Source organism: Eptatretus burgeri, chromosome 13, assembly GCF_056783735.1.
Source record: "Eptatretus burgeri isolate ZD-2024b chromosome 13, Ebu_testis_v1, whole genome shotgun sequence".
Classification (NCBI taxonomy): Eukaryota; Metazoa; Chordata; class Myxini; order Myxiniformes; family Myxinidae; genus Eptatretus; species Eptatretus burgeri.
Window position 1 is genome coordinate 7,387,969 of NC_140973.1, and position 19,795 is coordinate 7,407,763.

Below are 19,795 nucleotides of genomic sequence, written 5' to 3' on the forward strand. Positions count from 1 at the left end.
TTCGGCGGTGGCAGGATTCGCACCCTTCTCTTGACAGCCAAATGTTGAAGATTCGGCATCAATTAACAGCACCACCATCTCCGGGGTTGTAACGCCGGCTGGCTCGGCACAGGTCTCGGGTTACGCACCTTAGATCACGATACCAAAATACACCTGCGCCTTGCCAGCTTTGGAAATAGACCCCGGCTACAGACTGGATTTGTCAGAGACCAAGCGGAGTCTGCCAGTCCGACCGACCGAGCGGAGCCCGTTTGGGTTTGATATACAAATCGAACAATTGTTCCTCAGCACGGCACGAATAAACTCAATGCGGAAACTTTCATACGAATCAGCCAGATTTATTGGGGACACATCGGGGAACACAACACAAGCAAAGCATTCACGACAATGTTATAATTAATCTATAACCCGTTCTTAACTTGGGAGCTACTGATTACGGGTTTCCAATGGAACCTGAGCGAGATAAACCTTAGACAACATGCAGACAAGACACAGAGTACTTGGTGATGCCTCATGGACGAGAGGAAAGTGTCAAAGGCACGAATGCGGCTCGTGACAAGCCGATGTCAACAGCTTCGAGCGCCCAAGCTCAAACACGCCGCGTGACAAAATGGAGGCGGCGTCCTTTCTTTGTCACCCCGTTCACGCACCAGCCTCGGCACGTTCGGACCCCGCGAGGTCGACGGCACAAGACGAAAGATCTATGGTATGCTCCAGCTGGCTCTTCACAAGGTCCAGTATACAAGTCCATGCCTGGCCTGTTCACCAGATCAGGCCAAATTGGGGTGTTGGGCTCCGCAGGCGGATCGACGGGATTACAAGACGTATCGAGCCGTGTAGTGAGTAGGAACAGTCAGAGGCTCCGTCGCTGGACTCCGAATGAACCTGTTGAGGACCTCCTCATGAAAGTCGATCGCAGACTCCCCTCATGCAGTTCCTCCTGCCTCTTTCATGAAGCAGATCGCAGACAGACACAGCCGTCCCTTACACAGCCGATCGCGGCTCCCACTCGTCGTTTCTCTTGCCTCTTTCATGAAGCAGATCGCAGCGCGACACTCAGGCAATTACTCTCTCACTTTCCCGGCGCTCGCCTTTCTTGAAGCCAACTCCGGACTCACACAGCAGCCATTTCTATTCGTCTTTTTGGGGTGGGCCTTATGGACCACCTCCGGGGACCCGTGATTGGTCCATCGCTCGAAACTGCAGCAGCCCTCGTCCAATCGGCTGCCGACACCCCTCGCCGACCGACACTCTCAGAGCGCTGGGCGGGGCTAGTTCGGAGAGGGGAAGGAAAAATAAGCAAGGCCCCTCCCGGTCCACCACCACTGTACGAACCCTGGACAGCCTGCTACACCTCCCGACACACATGTAACGTCCAATTACCGAACAACCTGGCTAAACATGCATTTAAGGGGGAATCTGGGCTAATCCTATATGTAATAACACACTAAAGGCCATTTCCGCAACAATATTTGTTTATATAATTTAAAATATATATATATATATATATATATATATATATATATATATATATATATATATATATATATATATATATATATATATATATTGATGTACTTGTATAAGTATCTCGTTAATAATATTTTTACTATTCGTATTGTATTTCACTAATTCTATTTGGTGTGGTGTTGTGATGTTAAAGAAAACTTGTTTTAATCTGCTAACTGTCACTCCTTGTGTTAGCATACATGTGACTAATTGTTTTAATCTCTTGACAAGTTCAGTGTTGTGTGTGTATGCTCTCACAGTCCTAATCACACACGCACGCACGCACGCACACACACACACACACACACACACACACACACACACACACACACACACACACACACACACACACACACACACACACACACACACACACACACACACACACACACACACTGCCATGTATTAGTGTAGAATTCCACTCTCCCCAAAACTGCGCACATAATATGTAGACGGCTCTTTAATGCTGTTTATCAAAGACAAGTTAATTAATGAATTTTCTGACTTCCTTTTCCTTCATGAAATACTTCGTTTTTAACATTCCAACGATTTTTCTCTCGTAGATTGTACAAGCACCGCCTGTCGACTGGGAGGATGGATTTAATGCCAAACTCTGACGTCATTTTCCTGTGTTTGTGTGTCGAGGAAGTGGAAAATGAGTTGAAAATGTGAGACTTCAGTTCTGTTCTTCGGCTGGAAGGTCTGTAAGCAGCGAGACGTTTTCGTGAGTCGTTTCATTGTGTCGTCACAATACGAGATAATATAATTTATAACTTCATGGGTCGGATCTATTATAAAAGTTTGAAAAGAGAATTTTCGTGTTTCCAATGCGCAGGATACGTGTGCATTCCAATAACATGATTGTTTGTGGGTGGTGGTTCGAGTTACTGCCATGTTGAGCATCGGGGGACCCTTTTATTTGTTAACGGTTAACAGTCTTCCTCGATATACAGATATATTATAACACGAAGGGTGGAGAGACATGAGAAGGACCATTGCAGTCACTAATATGGAGTAAAATTTAGAAAACCTTTTGGTATTCACACATTTCGCAGCTCGTGGATGTTGAGATTTGATTGTGAGAACTTTCCCGTCTTTTGCTTTGTCCGTTCGATCACCTGCTTCTTCGACCTGTGTTGCTCGTTCCTTGTTTCACTACAGTAACACCTGGTGATCCCTTCGGCATTCCTTTGAGATTTGGAAAACCCCTTGACAATCAGATGAGCTTCTTCATCTGCAGGAGACCTTAGCCAGAAAACTCGCAGAAAATGTGAAGAATTTGTGCAGGTAATCATGATGATGATATATATCAGGGCCTTCAGTTATCAGGGTGATATTTTTCAGGTTATCAGGGTGTTCAGGTTATCATGGTGAAATATCTGGGTGTAGAGGTTATCATAGTGATATATTAGGTTGTTTAGAATATCAGGATGATATTAGATATATGGTGATATATCTGGATGTTTAGGTTATCATTGTGATATATCAGGGTGGTATTTGGGTGTTCGGGTTATCAGGGTGATATATCAGAGTCTTCAGGTTATCAGGGAGATATATCAGGGTATTCAGGTAATCAGGGTGATATATCAGGGTGATATATCAGGGGGTTCAGGTTATCAGGGTGATATATGAGGGGGTTCAGGTTATCAGGGTGATATATCAGGGTATTCAGGTAATCAGGGTGATATATCAGGGGGTTCAGGTTATCAGGGAGATATATCAGGGTATTCAGGTAATCAGGGTGATATATCAGGGTGATATATCAGGGGGTTCAGGTTATCAGGGTGATATATCAGGGGGTTCAGGTTATCAGGGTGATATATCAGGGTATTCAGGTAATCAGGGTGATATATCAGGGGGTTCAGGTTATCAGGGTGATATATCAGGGGGTTCAGGTAATCAGGGTGATATATCAGGGGGTTCAGGTAATCAGGGTGATATATCAGGGGGTTTCAGGTTATGAGGCTGATATATCAGAGCCTTTGGTTGTCAAAGTAATATTACAGGGGGTTCAGGTTATCAGGGTGATTCATCAGGGTATTCAGGTAATCAGCATCATATATCAGGGTCTTTGGTTATCAGGGTGATATATATCCGCTTGTTACGATTGTCATGGTGATATATCAGGGTATTCAGGTTATCAGGGTGATATGTCAGGGTGTTCAGGTAATCAGCATCATATATCAGGGTCTTTGGTTATCAGGGTGATATATCAGGGTGATATATATTCGCTTGTTCTGATTGTCAGGGTGATGTATCAGGGTATTCAGGTTAGCAGGATGACATATCAGGGTGTTCAGGTAATCAGCATCATATATCAGGGTCTTTGGTTATCAGGGTGATATATCAGGGTGATATATATCCGCTTGTTCTGATTATCAGGGTGATGTATCAGGGTATTCAGGTTATCAGGGTGATATATCAGGGTGTTCAGGTAATCAGCATCATATATCAGGGTCTTTGGTTATCAGGGTGATATATCAGTGTATTCACGTTACCAGGGTGACAAGTCAGGATGTTCAGGTCATCAGGGTAATATTTTTTTCTTGTATGCCTTGCCGAGGCTCGTGTGAGAGCTATAATTTCAGGGTGTTCAGGTTATCAGAATGATATATCAGGGTGTGCAGGTTATCATGGTGATATATCTGGGTGTTTAGGTTATTATGGTGATATATCAGGGTGATCAGGAGGTCAGGGTGATAAAAGAGTGTTCAGGTTATCAGGGTGATATATAAGGGTATTCAGGTTATCATGGTGATATATCTGGGTGTTCAGGTTATCATGGTGATATATTTGGAGTGTTTCGATTATCATGGTGATATACTGTATCAGGGTGTTCAAGTTATCACGGTGATAAATCATCGTGTTCGGGTTATCAAGATTATATATCAGGGTGTTCAGGTTATCGGGGTGATATTAGATATATGGTGATACATCTGGGTGTTAAGGTTGTGATGGTGATATATCTGGGTGTTAAGGTTATAATGGTGATTATAAGGTTATATAGTGATACATCTGGGTGTTGAGGTTATAATGGTGATATATCTGGGTGTTAAGGTTATAATGGTGATTATATCTGGGTGCTTCGGTTATCGGGGTGATGTATAAAGGTGTTCATGTTATCAGGGTATTCAGGTTATCAGGGTGATATATCAGGGTGTTCAGGTAATCAACATCATATATCAGCTTGTTCTGCTCATCAGGGTGTACTAGATACCAGGGTAATATATCAGGTTGTTCCGGCTATCAGGGTGATATATCAGCTTGTTCTGGTTATCAGCGTGATATATCTGGCTGTTCAGGTTATCAGAGTGATATATCAGGGTGTTCAGGTAATCAACATCATGCATTGGCTTGTTCTGCTTATCAGGGTGATACATCAGGGTGCTCGGGTTATCAGGCAGATATATCAGGGTGTTCGGGTTGTCATGGTGTTCAGATTATCATAGAGAAATATCAGGGAGTTCATGTTCATAGGGTGATATATCAGTGTGACATATCAGAGTGTTCACGTTACTATGGTGATATATCTGGGTGTTCATGTTATCAGGGTGTTCAGGTTATCATGGTGATACAACAGGGTGTTTTAACAGGGCCTTTGGTTATCAGGTTGATATATCAGCATTTTCAGGTTACCATGGTGATATATCAGTGTGATAAGGTTATCATGGTGGTATATTTGGGCCTTTTGTTATCAGGGTGGTATATCAGGGCCTTCAGTCATCAGGATGATATATCAGGGTCTTTGGTTATCAGGCTGTTTAAGTTATGTGGGTGGTCTATTATGATCTTCGGTTATCAGGGTGATATATCAGAGTATTTGGTGATTAGGGTGATATATCAGGGTCTTCGGTTATCAGGGTGATATATCATTGTGCTCAGGTTATCAGGGTGATATATCAGAGTATTTGGTGATCAGAGTGATATATCAGGGTCTTCGGTTATCAGGGTGATATATCAGGGTATTCAGGTTGACAGGGTGGCATGTCAGGGTGTTCAGGTCATCATGGTGATATTTTAAGGTGTTCCATAGACTCCTATAGAGAAGGACTGGAACCTCACGATCTCGGGGTTTGTAACGAGTCTGAAGGATTAACTTGAGTCTGGGGCTAAAATGACTTCTCGAAGGGCTAGAGACACGATCTCGGGATCCATTAGGGGTTTTTTGAGGACGACGAGTTCAATAGTGTCATTTTCATCACCACCTGAGGTCATCTTCAAGGTCAAAAGGTCATATTTCAAGGTCAAATTACTGAATTTTGGTGTTTTTTGCCCGTTTTTGTGTCCAACTCATAGAGGAAAACTTTTGTAAAGTCTATGACAAAACATGACATTGTGCACCTACTGCACCTACTTGCTGATTTCTATCATCGTTAACTAAGGTATGTTTTGTTTGTTTCTCTTTCAGAAACTGTCCAGCTGGTGATCTCACAGGATCTTTGTGTTGTTTCCTGCTTTGGTGACAATATGCCACCTCGTTGCAGCTGCTTTGGTTGTAGAGGAAACTATGATGGGACGCCTTATGTAAAGGTCATATCCTTCCCAAAAGATCCTGAGGAGAGGGAGAGATGGATATTGGCAATGCCAAATGAGAAAGAAAGCTTGAGGTGCTTAAAGGAGATATATATTTGTGAGACACATTTCAATTGTGATTGGGTGTCAGTTAGGGGTGGCAAACGACCCAAAGAACCCCCATCAATATTTCCTGGAGTACCGAAATCAGCTTTGAAGCAGGTGACCTCAGCCCCACGCCCAACATCATCTTCTACGTCAGAATCAAGAGCTAAGAAGATGCAGGCAGCTGATGAGGCTGCAGACAATATCCAAGATTTCGACCACTTCTGTGCTAAAATCAGCTCCTATTTTCCTGGCTTTAACATCATAAAAGACCAGGAAAACCTTTACCTATCAAGAACTGATGCTACTGGACAAACTGTCAAGCAGTTCTTTCATTTCCAACAAGTTCACTCACCTTTTGGATTTCTATTCTTGAATAGAGTTGAGAAAGATGGCATTGAGGTGCCCAAACGACTTTTTCCTTTGCAGAAGAACAGCCTGCTCTCAAAATGGTCCCAGATTAGATCCATAACTGACCAGGTAAACATCTATGAATGCACAAGCAAGGAAATTCTTCAGCTTGTAATAAGCCTTGTAACACTTCCATGTGACATGCATAATGTTGGATGACTGAGGCACACGAGCTTCCTCATTTCACCTTCGTTCTGTCGCAGCTGCATCTTTTGTTCAAACCTCTTGATCGTCGCCGATTTGATACTGATACTATGATTTTCGCAATGCAGCTTCACAACATATCACCCAGTGCATACAAAATGATTCGTCGATCCAGCTTAATCATTCTACCATCAACAAAAAAGGTAAAACAGATGCTTGCTTGTAGTCAGCAGGACTCCAACCTCAAAACCTTGTTCGACCAGCTGAAACCACAGCACCGTTTGGTCAATGTAATGTTTGACGAGGTAAAGCTGGTCGAGACATTGCGATTTTCTGGAGGGCATGTTGTACGATATGCTCAAAATGCAGCAGCGGGTGGTGAACACGAAATGCTTGCTTCACATGCTATGGTTGTTGAAGTTGCCTGCCATTTTGGTGGTCCATGCTATATTCTACGCATTTTGCCCTGCCAAAAACTAACTGCCGATCAGCTGAAGGAACTCCTTATCGAAGCTGCATCAGCTGTAGTTGGTGCTGGCAGTACTGTGATTTCTTTGATATGTGACAATTGCAATACCAACCGCAGTGTTTATTCAAAACTTGGAGGACCAGAAAGTTTCCAAGTGCTGTCAATTCAAGAGTAATCTATGTTCTTAGTGTACGACTACGTGCACATCTTCAAAAATGTTCGCAACAACTGGATTACTGTTGATGGCAAGACACTCTCATTTGTCGTAGATGGTAATGAGTACAAAGCTTACTGGAGTGATATTCAGAAGGTTTATGAGATCGACCGGGCTACTCCTATTCGCTTAACCAAGCTGACGCACACCGCTGTTTTCCCCAAGCCCCTTCAACGCCAGAGCGTACCATTGGTATGCCAAGTGTTCAATGACAAGACTGTCTCTGCTTTAAAGACCTTCAAGGATTCACTGGGCATCAGCGAAGGAACAATCATCCTCACCCAGATAATGAGTGAGTGGTTCAAGATGATGAACGTGAAAGACAGTTTCTCAACTATCCATCTGCGCGACGAATCCAGACAGACTTGGACAGCAGACTGTACAAGTTTCACTAGGCTGGAGCAGGCCTGCCAAATTATATCTACCTGCACATGGCAAGGAGGTGGTGGTCATAAGCTGAAGCTAACTCAGCAAACTGCTGAAGCCTTCACTGTGTCCACACGTAATAATGTGGATGCTGCCAAATTGCTTCTGGCAGAGAAAGACTTTGACTACGTTCTTCCTGCTATATTTGCAGATGAAGCCTTGGGAAAGTTTTTCGGCCAAGCCAGGCAAAGAAGCGGTGGAAACTTCTACATTGACGTAGTTGACATTATGGCTGCAGCTAAAACTGTAAATTTGCAAACACTCATTAAGCATGACATTATGCCCGAATCTAGTTCTCGTGTGATTGATTGCAACAAGAACTGTACAACTTCCATAAATCCAGATGAGCGAAGTGAACTCATTGACGACATTACTCCTCAAGACACTCAGGATCTCTTGGGGTCTGACTATGCCCTTAAGCATAAAGTAGTTTAGTTGGCCGGACACCTTGTTCATAAATATGGTGATAGCACTAGTATGGAGGAGATCATTGATGATGAAGATGGTAACGAGGTATCATCTGAGTTTCTAGATAATTTGAATAGAGGTGGATTGAGTGTGCCGACTATGTCAACCGTCTTTTTTGTACATAATGCCTATAATTTGTATGACAAGACGAAAATGCGTTGCCGATTTCATTTTGCTGAGCTGTTATCCTCTGTCGATGCACCTTTAGCTAGTAGTAATGCTGCATGTACTACTTTGGCTAACATTCTCTTGAAAGCTCATGTCCTCAATGTAAGTGACAAAGAAAAAGCTTTGGGATACCTCAGGAGGCAAGAAAAGCTCTCCAACTAGTGATAGACATAGACATAGTTGTAATAGGCGTAGTGTTGTGACATGCATATGTTTATGTAATACGATATATGACAATAAATATCAAAGTTTGACAGCTCTACACACTTGCATCTTATTACAATCAGCCATCTCTCACCGTTTATGAGTTAGACACAAAAACGGGCAAAAAATACCAAAATTTAGTAATTTGACCTTGAAATATGACCTTTTGACCTTGAAGATAACCTCAGGTGGTGTTGAAAATGACACTATTGAACTCGTCGTCCTCAAAAACCCCTGTATGGATCCCGAGATCGTGTCTCTAGCCCTTCTAGAAGTCATTTTAGCCCCGGACTCAAGTTAATCCGTCAGACTCAAGTTACAAACCCCGAGCATGGGAGGTTCCAGTCCTTCTCTATAGGAATCTACGAGGTGTTCTGATTATCAGGACGATATATGAAGGTGTTTAGGTTATCATTGTGATATATCTGGGTGTACAGGTTATCATGGTGATATATCTGGGTGTTTACGTTATTATGGTGGTATATCAGGGTGATCAGGAGGTCAGGGTGATATATAAGAGTGTTCAGGTTACCAGGGTGACATGTCAAGGTGTTCAGGTCATCAGGGTGATATATCTGGGTGCACAGGTTATCATGGTGATCTATCTGGGTGTTTAGGTTATTATGGTGGTATATCAAGGTGATCAGGAGGTCAGGGTGATATATAAGAGTGTTCAGGTTACCAGGGTGACATGTCAGGGTGTTCAGGTCATCAGGGTGATATATTTGGGTGCACAGGTTATCAGGGTGATATATCTGGGTGCACAGGTTATCATGGTGATATATCTGTGTGTTCAAGTTATCATGGTGATATATCTAGGTGTTTATGTTATCATGGTGATATATCTGGGTGTTTAGGTTATCATAGTAATATATCAGGGTGTTAAAGTTATCATGGTGATATATCAGGTGTTAAAGTTATCAGGGTGATAAATCATCATGTTCAGGTTATCGGGGCAATATATCTGGGTGCACAGGTTATCATGGTGATATATCTGGGTGTTTATGTTATCATGGTGATATATCTAGGTGTTTAGGTTATCATAGTAATATATCAGGGTGTTAAAGTTATCATGGTGATATATCAGGGTGATAAATCATCGTGTTCAGGTTATCGGGGCGATATTAGATATGTGGTGACATATCTGGTGTTTAGGTTATCATGATGATATATCAGGGTGCTAAGGTTATCGGAGTGATATGTATAGGTGTTCATGTTATCAGGGTGATATATCAGGGTGTGTAGGTTATCAGGGTGATATGTCATTGTATTCAGGTTATCATGGTGATATATCAGGGTGACATATCAGAGTGTTTAGGTTATCAGGGTGATATATAATTGTGTTCAAGTTATCAGAGTGTTGGGCTGACAGAAATGCCTTGGCCCAAGAGGTAGTTGCACTCGCCTCTAAGCTGGCTAGCCTGGGTTTGAATACCGACCCAGCTATATACTGTCACCCCGGTATTTCACAGGCAGGGAGATTCATAAACACGTGTACCGTCCCTCGGATGGACGTTAAATGGGATTTCCTGTCTGCTGTCATTATTTGGCGGACATTAAAGATCCCACCATGTCATTTGCAAAGAGTGGGAGAGCTATTGCGAGCACCACGAACACATTACAAATTCCTGCTCTAACTTCCAGAGGGCACTGCATCAGTGGCACAGCTATGCACTCAGTCAATGATGCTACTTGCAGTGTTGTGCTGTATACAAAAGAAGAAGTACAGCTCAAGAAGCTGGGGTCCCAGGTTTGAATCCCACATAGTATGCCAATGGTCTCACAATGTACTCTCTAATGAAGTCATACGTATGTATACAAGCTCCTCCATAAACCTAAGATCACCAAAGAAAAATACATTGGAAACTTGTGTTAAAAAAAGAAACTTATCCATGTTGTAGTGCTTTTGAGATGGAGAGATGCAGGAGCATTTCCTTCTGACTTTGAACCTGTTTGCAGGTGTTCCATGGCTCTCAACAATGCTGCGGCTGCAAACACTGCGCCGAATCAGTGTGGAAATTTGTGATGAAAGACCATTTGATCAACCTTCATCTGAACCATCAAATCTGTAGCATCTGTATGGCCTTCATCCCAACCAGTTGGACCAAGACTTTCATTAAATTAGCTCATTTTCTTTGAGAGTCAATGACAACATGACCATAGGAATGCTTAGAAAAGTCTCCTCTGATTTCTCATGACATATGATTGATGGGAAGCTCATCAGATCTCAAGAAAATTTTGTCAGGGAGGTACATTCATAGAACTTCGTCAGGAAGCACTTTGCAAACTGAAAGCACAGCTCCGAAAAGGGAATGATAGATGACAGGTATCTTTAATAAGAGCTGTTTTGAAGCAGATCAACTTCCTCGAAGCTCAACGCAAAACATCACTGAGTCACGTGACGACGTAGAGCAAACGAGGAGAAAAGGGCATTCTTCAGCAAAAGAAACATTTATTCTGAAAAGCAACTTTTACTCAACATCAAGAAAGAATTCCCAATGAGTGGCTCAGACTCTGGATCTTCGGCCAGTGCTGGAGACGTCCACTCCGCGACCTGCCAGTTTTGCGATCGTGAACCGCCACAGTTCGCCGTTAAGACCTGCACCACTTGCTCCGCATCATACTGCAGTGAGTGCCTTAGCACAACCCACCCCAAAAAACCACCGTTCTCTGCTCACCACATGGTAGAACTGGGCGGTACAGGCACCAGGCGATTTCAGTATGGTGAGAATGTTCGCGACAAAACTCCTTCGGCCCAGCTACTCGATGACCAGAAGGTGAGTTCTCACATAGACATAATAATTATCAATATAATAATCAATGCTTGGTGGTTCTGGAAGATGGAATTGCGATGAGATGTGGGTGTATAAGTATCAACAGGATTCAGGTGATTCGCCTAATAATGAGCTAACGCTGCCTTTTGATGGGTCAGTGGGCAAGACCCTCAATACCCACTGCCCTGTGGATGTGCAGTCATGTTAGCTACAATGACATTCAATTGTATAACCTATAGGAATGTAAGAGCCTTTGGAGGGCTAGTAATGGCAGCATTCAATCGATGGCAACCATACAACCGTACAACATGTCTGTAAGCATAGAAGATCACAACACACATCCACCATGTTGTCACACAGGCTTCTGTTATTGTCTTTCAGGATATTTTGCCAATACCGAACTTTTCAGATGCTGGTTTAGCTTACTGCTTCAGTCAAAAATTGTACTGCTTGATTCTATGTTTTCCCACTTGAAAACTGCGTTTTATGACCTGAGACTCATTTGCAACCCAAGCAGAACATGAAACCAAAACCTCTGATGTGCAGTTTAACATTGTTTGCCAGCACGTAGGTAGAGTTTAACCAAAGTCTTCTTGACAAACCATAATTGGTTTCTTCTTGGATGCACTGCGATCTACTACAACCGCTTTAACGGCCCCAAATACTCCTTCCTTCTTGTGGAGTTGGCTGGAAAGATTTTCGCGGCAAGTTTTTCACAAACTGGCTGTCCAGTCCTGAGGTTGAACTTCAAGTTGGAAGGAATTTGTGATTTGTTTGGGGTGCAGGCTCCCCTAATCTTTGCGAAGGATCTTTAACTTTCACCGACTGTGCCAGCAGACGGGATGCCCAATTTAATGTCCATCCGAGGGACAGCACACAGATTGGTGCCTTGCCCTGCCTGGGAGAAACCAGGATAACAATTCGTAGCTGGACCAATATTCAAACCCAGCCAGCTTCGAGGCAAGTGTGACCCAGCTGGTCCAACAGTAGTAATACAGTATGTCTTTCAATTCTGACAAGTCCCACACACTCTGTCTCTCCAAAAGGACTGTCTCGCATATACTTCCACAACAACCATCTTGAAAAAGTTCAGACACAAACTTTTGGGTTTCACTTTCAGTCATGATCTTTCTTGGGCAAACCACATTTCGAAGTTAGCCTCCAAAGCCAGTCATCGACTTCGATGAAGCTAAGTTTAAGGGCCTCCAACATTTACATTGCAGACCGGTCGGTGGTCTCTCTGTCTTCTACCCCTTCCTTTCCGGTCTTGCCTTTCCGAGCTCTGTTTCCCACCTTCCCCTGAGGTTTCTGTAAAGACAGCTGTTCACCACAATCTCAGGTTATCCCCCATACATACCTATGATATTTTCTACCATCAATAACCCTCTCCAACCGCATGTCTTTTTGGGTTCATAGTTTTTCCTTCTATTTTTGTGATTCATCGTTTGCAGCTGTATCACTCTTTTTCACTCCCTGTTTCGTTCTCCTGCTCTCATTCTCCCCCACGTCCATTATTCCTCCAAATCTCCTCCATTTTGTCTTTCAAACCTGCTGCTGGTGTCCCCCCTCTCTTTCTATTGTTGTTACCCCACACATCTAGTGCAAAGTGAAGTTAAGCAAATTCTCTCTGTCTGTCTGTCTGTCTACTGACGTCAGTTTATGATCGAGGAACTACTTAATTTCAATTTGATGATACTGTTACGGTTGTGGAAATTCACAGAGCACCATATAGGTCCTTAGATCAGTTATGTCAATAAGTCTGTGTTCAGATAGATTTCCCCACCGATGTTTAATGGGAAATTATTCGTGAGCAGGGCTGTGATCTTTGAGGCAGCCGTTTTTCTTTTACCATCTTTATTTTGGACCAACCGCTTCACAACAACAACCACCTCCACCACCAACATCGCTCTCATCAACCATCATCACTCTCATCAACCATCTCCACAACAACCACCTCCACCACCAACATTGCTCTCATCAACCATCTCCACAACGACCACCACGACATCCCCTCCCAACCTACGCAACAACGAACAGCAATGCCTTACCATAATCTCCATTGCGCCGCCAACTTTGCGCCAGCGACGGCGAATCACCCACGTCCGCCCTCCTTCGTTGGCACCAAGGTCGTCGATTTCACCCACATCCGCTCTCCTTCGTTGGCACCACGGTTGTTGATTTCACCCACGTCCGCCCTCCTTCGTTGGCACCAGGGTCGTTGATTTCACCCACGTCTGCCCTCCTTCGTTGGCACCAAGGTCGTTGATTTCACCCACATCCGCTCTCCTTCGTTGGCACCAGGGTCGTTGATTTCACCCACGTCCGCTCTCTCCGAGCTTCGCATCGAAATGGGATCAGGAGATCGAAGGGGGCGGAGCCAGCAGGGGGTCAGAGGTGAGGGATCAGAGATCAAACCTCGCCTCACAGACCCAATATAAGGGCGCGCAGAGACACCAAGCGCGCGGTTGTGAGGAGTTGTGTGGAGCTGGATCTCCCTGGAGTCTGCAGTCGGTGAGGAGCTGGAGAGAGCGGAGGAGACGGGAGCCTGGAGCGCAGCCTGCCGTGCCGAGCTGTGGGTCACTGAAGCGCAGCCAGAGAGGAGTTGCCAACCAGCGGCAAACGGTCCGAGGTGATCGGGCCCCGGGACAGTCCGAGCAGATGCGGAGGAACGAACGAGCTCTTAGAGAGAGCATCAACTCTGAAAGAGCAAAGGCCCGTTCGTTCCTCTGAGGCGTCGTCGGCTAGGCCCAATCGACCGGGCCGCGCGACGAGGCCTGGGCCGAACCACGGTCATGCCAGCTGCCGTGAGGACGGGACGTCACGGGTCGCCCCAGCGAGGCACCACGAAGGTGAAGGTAACCAGCCCGGCCTCTCGGAGCTTCTGCGGTCTTCACAGCTCCGTGAATATAAAGACCGAAGAGGTCCAGTCTACCCCTGGTCTTTCCTGGGGTTTTTCCTTGTTTCTTTGCATGAACATTGTGGCACCGTGTCCTTAGGTACAACTGATGTTAAGTGCAAGTGACTGTACATAATAAATATACGGTTGTAGTCTTTGTCTTGCTCACGTCTTGTCCCTACCCCCATTCATTGCATGCTTGTATATCTCTGCATTGCTTCTTTGACCATATATGTGTACAAATAAATGGCCTTGTGTGAATGTAAACCTATTCGTTGCGTCCTTTCCCTCATTGAGCTGCCGTATTGAGTTTGGAATGAATAGCTGGTTTCTTAATAGCCGATAATAGGATCGGATCCAACGGGGCTTTTGTGATAATATCCCAAAACCCAAAAACTCAGTTATCCCAAAACGGAGCGAGCTGCTTAAGCGGCTCGTTTCCAAGCAGGCCCCGTTGAGGTGCAGTCTCTCGGTAGTCTGCAGGTCAGGTCAGGTATGGGGGCATGTGCCAGAACAGCGCGTCGCTGCGTCCACTTTCCGCCGTTACTTCAGTGGCCTCCGTCTGGCCATCCCCCAGGCAGATGCCTGGCCCATCCCATTTCCTTGAGATGCCGATCAACCTGCTGCAACCACGAGGCACATAGTCGGCCCAATGGCCTCCTCCACTCAAGAGACTCCCTCGCTGAGAGAATCTGGTGAGCAGGATCAGCGTCAGGAAAATGAGCCACATGTCCATACAGCCGCAGCTGATGCTCAGGGACTATGGAGGTACCAAATCTCATTTGAGTCTCTCTCAGCAACCGCTTGTTGGACACACAGTCTGACCAGCGATAGCCAAGGATTCTTTGAAGAGACCTGGTACCAAAGGAATTAAGTCTCCATGTCAGATCCCTGGTCACAGTCAAAGTCTCACATCCGCAGAGCAAGATTGGAAGCACCACGGACCTGAAAACTCCAACTTTCATCCTGCACAGGTACCGGCAGCGCCACACCCCATGATCCAGTGAATCCATGACTCCCCAGGCCCAACCCAGACGTCTCGACCTCCGGCTCGCAGCCAGCAGAGACATGAATATCACTGCCATCGTAAGTCAATCTCTCTGTGACCTCAACATCCTCACCACAAACAGGTACAGACAAGATAGCAGCATCCAATATGTCATTGAAAGCCTGGATCTTCGTTTTGACCCAGGAAACCAATAATCCCAACGGCTCCGACTCCTCATTCAGCACCTCGAGGGCCCCCTTAACGATATCCAGTGTCTCCACAAAGATGACTGCATCCTCTGCAAAATCAAGGTCAGAGATCTTGACATGCCCAAACAATGCACCGCAGCTTGATCTCTCCAACATCCTCCCCAGAACCCAGTCCATACAAGTGCTGAAAAGTGTTGGGGCCAGCAATTCCACCAGACTTGAGAAGTTCAGCATGGATGCCACAGATCCCAGGAATTTTACCCCATTTCAACCGGTTCACCGCAGCCTGTGTTTCCACAAACGAAGGTGGATCATATTTGATTGGAGGATCAGAAATAGGGACTGTAACACCCCTGACATCCAACTCAACAGCTGGTGGATCAGCCTGGTACAGCCGCTCAAAGAAACCGGCCCAGCGGGCCTTCACTTTGGACTCTTCTGTAAAGAGCCCACCACCCTCTGCTCTAACTGCAGTACACCAAGGGATGGGCTTGGAGGAACACAATGCACGGAATTCCCCTGTAAGTAGGATGAGAATCACTTGACCACAATTGATGCGCTACCCCCTCACAGATTCCTCGCACATAGGCCTCCTTGTCCTCCCTCAGCACACGGACAGCTTTACGCCTCAACTCCCTGAACAGCTCAGCTCTGCCATTCAACCTGGCCCTGCGACTGGTCAATGGTATCCAGTGTCCCTCGAGAGTCAAAATTCTTCTTCGCCCGACGGTGAGTTCCAAGATATCCACCGGCAACATCAAGGACGGTGGTCTTGAAGACACTCCACAACTCTTCAGGATTCCCCAAAGCACCCAGACCCCCCAAATCTCCACTCAGCTTGTTCACAAACTCCTCAGCTACCCTCTCATCCTTGAGCTTGCCAACATCCAGCCTAGGCTGGGATTTTACCATTCTTCTGGATTTAAGCTGAAACTTCAGAGTTGCTACAACAAGCCTGTTGTCAGTATCGAGGAACAGCACTCCGGTAGACCCTGCAGTTCTGGATCATCCTCCAGCAACCATCAACAAGCACATGGTCAATCTCCTTTGCCACACCACCAGCGTTGGAATACTAAGTCCAGCGATGCGCCTGTGGGCACTGAAACCACGACATTTCCCATGTCCTTTTTCTCAAGACTAGATGGGATCATGTGTTCTATGAACTCTCCAGTTATAATTATGCCAGGCGCTAATCCATTCTGTGTTCAAGCTCCTATAAGAGCCTCGACACTGTTTGCAACCAGAAGGGCACTCGGAGCGCATACCTCCGCCATGCAATGCCTGATCTATGAGAACATATCGGGCCCTTTACATTTTTTTAATGTCATGCTATGGAGTGCTGTATCGTTTTTGGCCATATCTCTCAATGCTGAAGAATCACTTTGAAGATTAAATAATTCTCGTATCCAGATCCGGAATCAGACCCTCAACCAATATTGAATCAATTGTGCCTTGTCACACACTCAACAAGTCCATCAAGTTTCATCTGAATCCGTCCACAACTTTTTGAGATATCCTGCACACAAACAAACAAACAAACAAACAGACAGAAAGGGGTGAAAACATAACCTCCTTCACCTTCGATGGCGGAGGTAAAAAAGTTATTTTCCAGCTCCAGCATCAAAATAGAGTTAATTTGGCATCTGAACCATATGCACAGCAGCGTAAGCCTGTTAATGTATCGAGCCATCGTGCCTGCTGTCTCCCATGTCATCACTCATGCTTTCTCTTTTGGGTTGGACATACTGGTTGTACATGTCAGAACATATGCACTTGATACAGTTCCAATGCAAGCAGAAACAAAGAAATATGAACTCACAATGTAGAATTGTAGATTTTATGCAGTGAGAGTTGTTAATTCTGCAGCTGCACTTGAATAGAGACATCAAAGTAGAGATCAAACTGAGTGTTGCTTCACTTGAGTCGACCATTATTCCTCTGATGAACTATACTTTTGACATCTTTGCTTCAATTAATCACATACCCATCATGATAGTTATTCTTGATAAACGAAAAGTAACAATGTAATCACTATTGTTTTTCAGCTCTCTCTGCAGTCCGCCCTGGGACATTTGTTGAGGAGTAACTGTGAAATTGAACTTCTGCTGGCTCGACTATTGCAGATAAAGCAGCAGGTGGAGGTGACTGTGAGATTGTTTCTTTTCTAAAACACGTTTTTTGACTTGGCAGAAATGGCAAAATATCGTTTCTGACTGCACTTCTTATTATTGAAGCCTCAAAGCAATTTCTCTTCATTTTGTGTGACATCTCAACATCCAACTCAACCTTCAACAAAACTAAACTGACTTCTCAGTTGGATTATATTCCTATGTTTAAAATGATTCTGGTGAATGTAAGCTTTACGCAGCACAACAGTGTACAATGTACTCGTTCTGTTGATCTTTCGTAATTGCGGTTGTGGGGAGTGGGAGAGGGGAGGGCAAAAACTGGCTGTTTACTGTGCTGGCATACCCCATCAGCTTCATGCTTTGACAGATGCATGCTATCTATCTCTCACGTGAATGTAAGTTTTGATTGTTATGTTATTGTTAATATATATATATAAATATATATATATATATATATATATATATATATGTCTTTGCAACAGATTAATGCTTCAATGCAAGAGAAAAAGCTGGAAGAGGAGTGTGACAAGCTTTTGGAAATCATTCAGGAGCGGAAGCAGTTGATCAGGACCAAGATTCGAGATGGAAAAGTACTTCTTAATCTCCATTATTTTGTAGATACACAGTACGGTGTACGTGTATGTATGTATATATATATATATATATATATATATATATATATATATATATATATATATATATATATAAATATAACACTGTTGCCAAGAAACCAGTTCCAGCGCTCACTTCATTGTCTTACGTCATGTGTCCTGCAGTGAGCAGACTGAGGCTGCACCGGCCAACTCTTATTCGCAGATTTTTTTATTTCCAGATATTTTCCAACGGTTTTGTGATTTTTCTGGTATTTTGGCTTCGAGTTGCAACAGTTTGCACAATTTCGGCAATCTACGCCACCTAGAAGGGACTAAGTATTTATATCGGTGAGTGAGTGAGTGAATCAGTGAGTCAGTGGCTATAAAGAGCTTCATATATTAGAACAAGGACAAATGTGTCCAAGAGCAGCGTCCTAAAGGTTTTGTTGGCTAAAAAAAATAATAATAATAAAATAAAAAACAACAACCTTCCGATATTTCGTCACGTGCCTTGATTAAGCCAATAGCGAGACCCGTCATAGTGTATTTACGTATTTACGATATATAGTGTATTTACAAAATTACAATACAATAAATGGAATAATCTTTAAATAGAAATGTGAACTTTTCGAAACTTTAAAGCAAATGTCCAAATATATTTAAAAGTTCATGATAGACGCTCTCAAAAGGCACTGTCTATGTGAGGATGTGTACATGTGCTTAGTATTTAAGGAGATCCGGATCTTGTATATACAAGAGCCGAGTCCTAGAAGTTAAGGTTTTGTCAGAAGAAGAAGAAGAAGAAGAAGAAGAAGAAGAAGAAGAAGAAGAAGAAGAAGAAGAAGAAGAAGAAGAAGAAGAAGAAGAAGAAGAAGAAGAAGAAGAAGAAGAAGAAGAAGAAGAAGAAGAAGAAGAAGAAGAAGAAGAAGAAGAAGAAGAAGAAGAAGAAGAAGAAGAAGAAGAAGAAGAAGAAGAAGAAGAAGAAGAAGAAGAAGAAGAAGAAGAAGAAGAAGAAGAAGAAGAAGAAGAAGAAGAAGAAGAAGAAGAAGAAGAAGAAGAAGAAGAAGAAGAAGAAGAACGCCGAGCTCTCTATGAGCAACGTAAAAATCATACGCAGTACACAAATCCAGGTAGCATACAAACCTCTCTCCACCAATCACTAAATTGAATCACTGCCATCACTAAACTGAGAGATGAAGTACCATTTGGAGACAGATCAGATATGGTATATCACTTGGTATGTGAATGGAGCACAGCTTAGAGCTTATGCAGGGGAAACAGGAATAAATTTAAAACTAAGAAAAAGTGAACATACCAGAGCTCTGAGGCTAAGGAATGCCTCACAATCAGCCATAGCACGTCACTGCATACGTTCTGGTTACACTTATGATAGGAGAAACACACCGATCTTGGACTTCACTCCAAGCAAACACCACTAACTAATTCTGGAATATTGGCATAAAAAAGCTCGGAATGAAGGCTTAACAGAATAAACATTAATAGTTCCCACTCAGTACTACCCTTTGATGCGAAAACTACAAATTGGTTGGTGCAAACTCCAAGAACGAAGACAGTG

General features: G+C 44.0%; 1 protein-coding gene across 7 annotated transcripts in view; it reads left to right on the plus strand.

The window, feature by feature from the left end:
- LOC147013771 (E3 ubiquitin-protein ligase Midline-1-like) overlaps positions 1 to 19,795 on the plus strand; it is a 64,852-nt gene that overhangs the window by 17,503 nt on the left and 27,554 nt on the right. Inside the window, exons 2-7 of one of the 7 annotated variants that reach the window (XM_085850974.1) lie at positions 2,073 to 2,233; positions 2,671 to 2,796; positions 5,918 to 6,116; positions 10,590 to 11,407; positions 17,543 to 17,638; positions 18,109 to 18,216. In XM_085850974.1, coding sequence (XP_085707100.1) covers positions 11,129 to 11,407; positions 17,543 to 17,638; positions 18,109 to 18,216 — 483 coding nt within the window. In that variant the 5' untranslated portion in view covers positions 2,073 to 2,233; positions 2,671 to 2,796; positions 5,918 to 6,116; positions 10,590 to 11,128. Of the gene's footprint in view, positions 1 to 2,072; positions 2,234 to 2,670; positions 2,797 to 5,917; positions 6,117 to 10,589; positions 11,408 to 17,542; positions 17,639 to 18,108; positions 18,217 to 19,795 lie in introns of those variants that run through there. The other 6 variants (XM_085850973.1, XM_085850972.1, XM_085850971.1 and 3 more) reach the window with 6 other exon arrangements.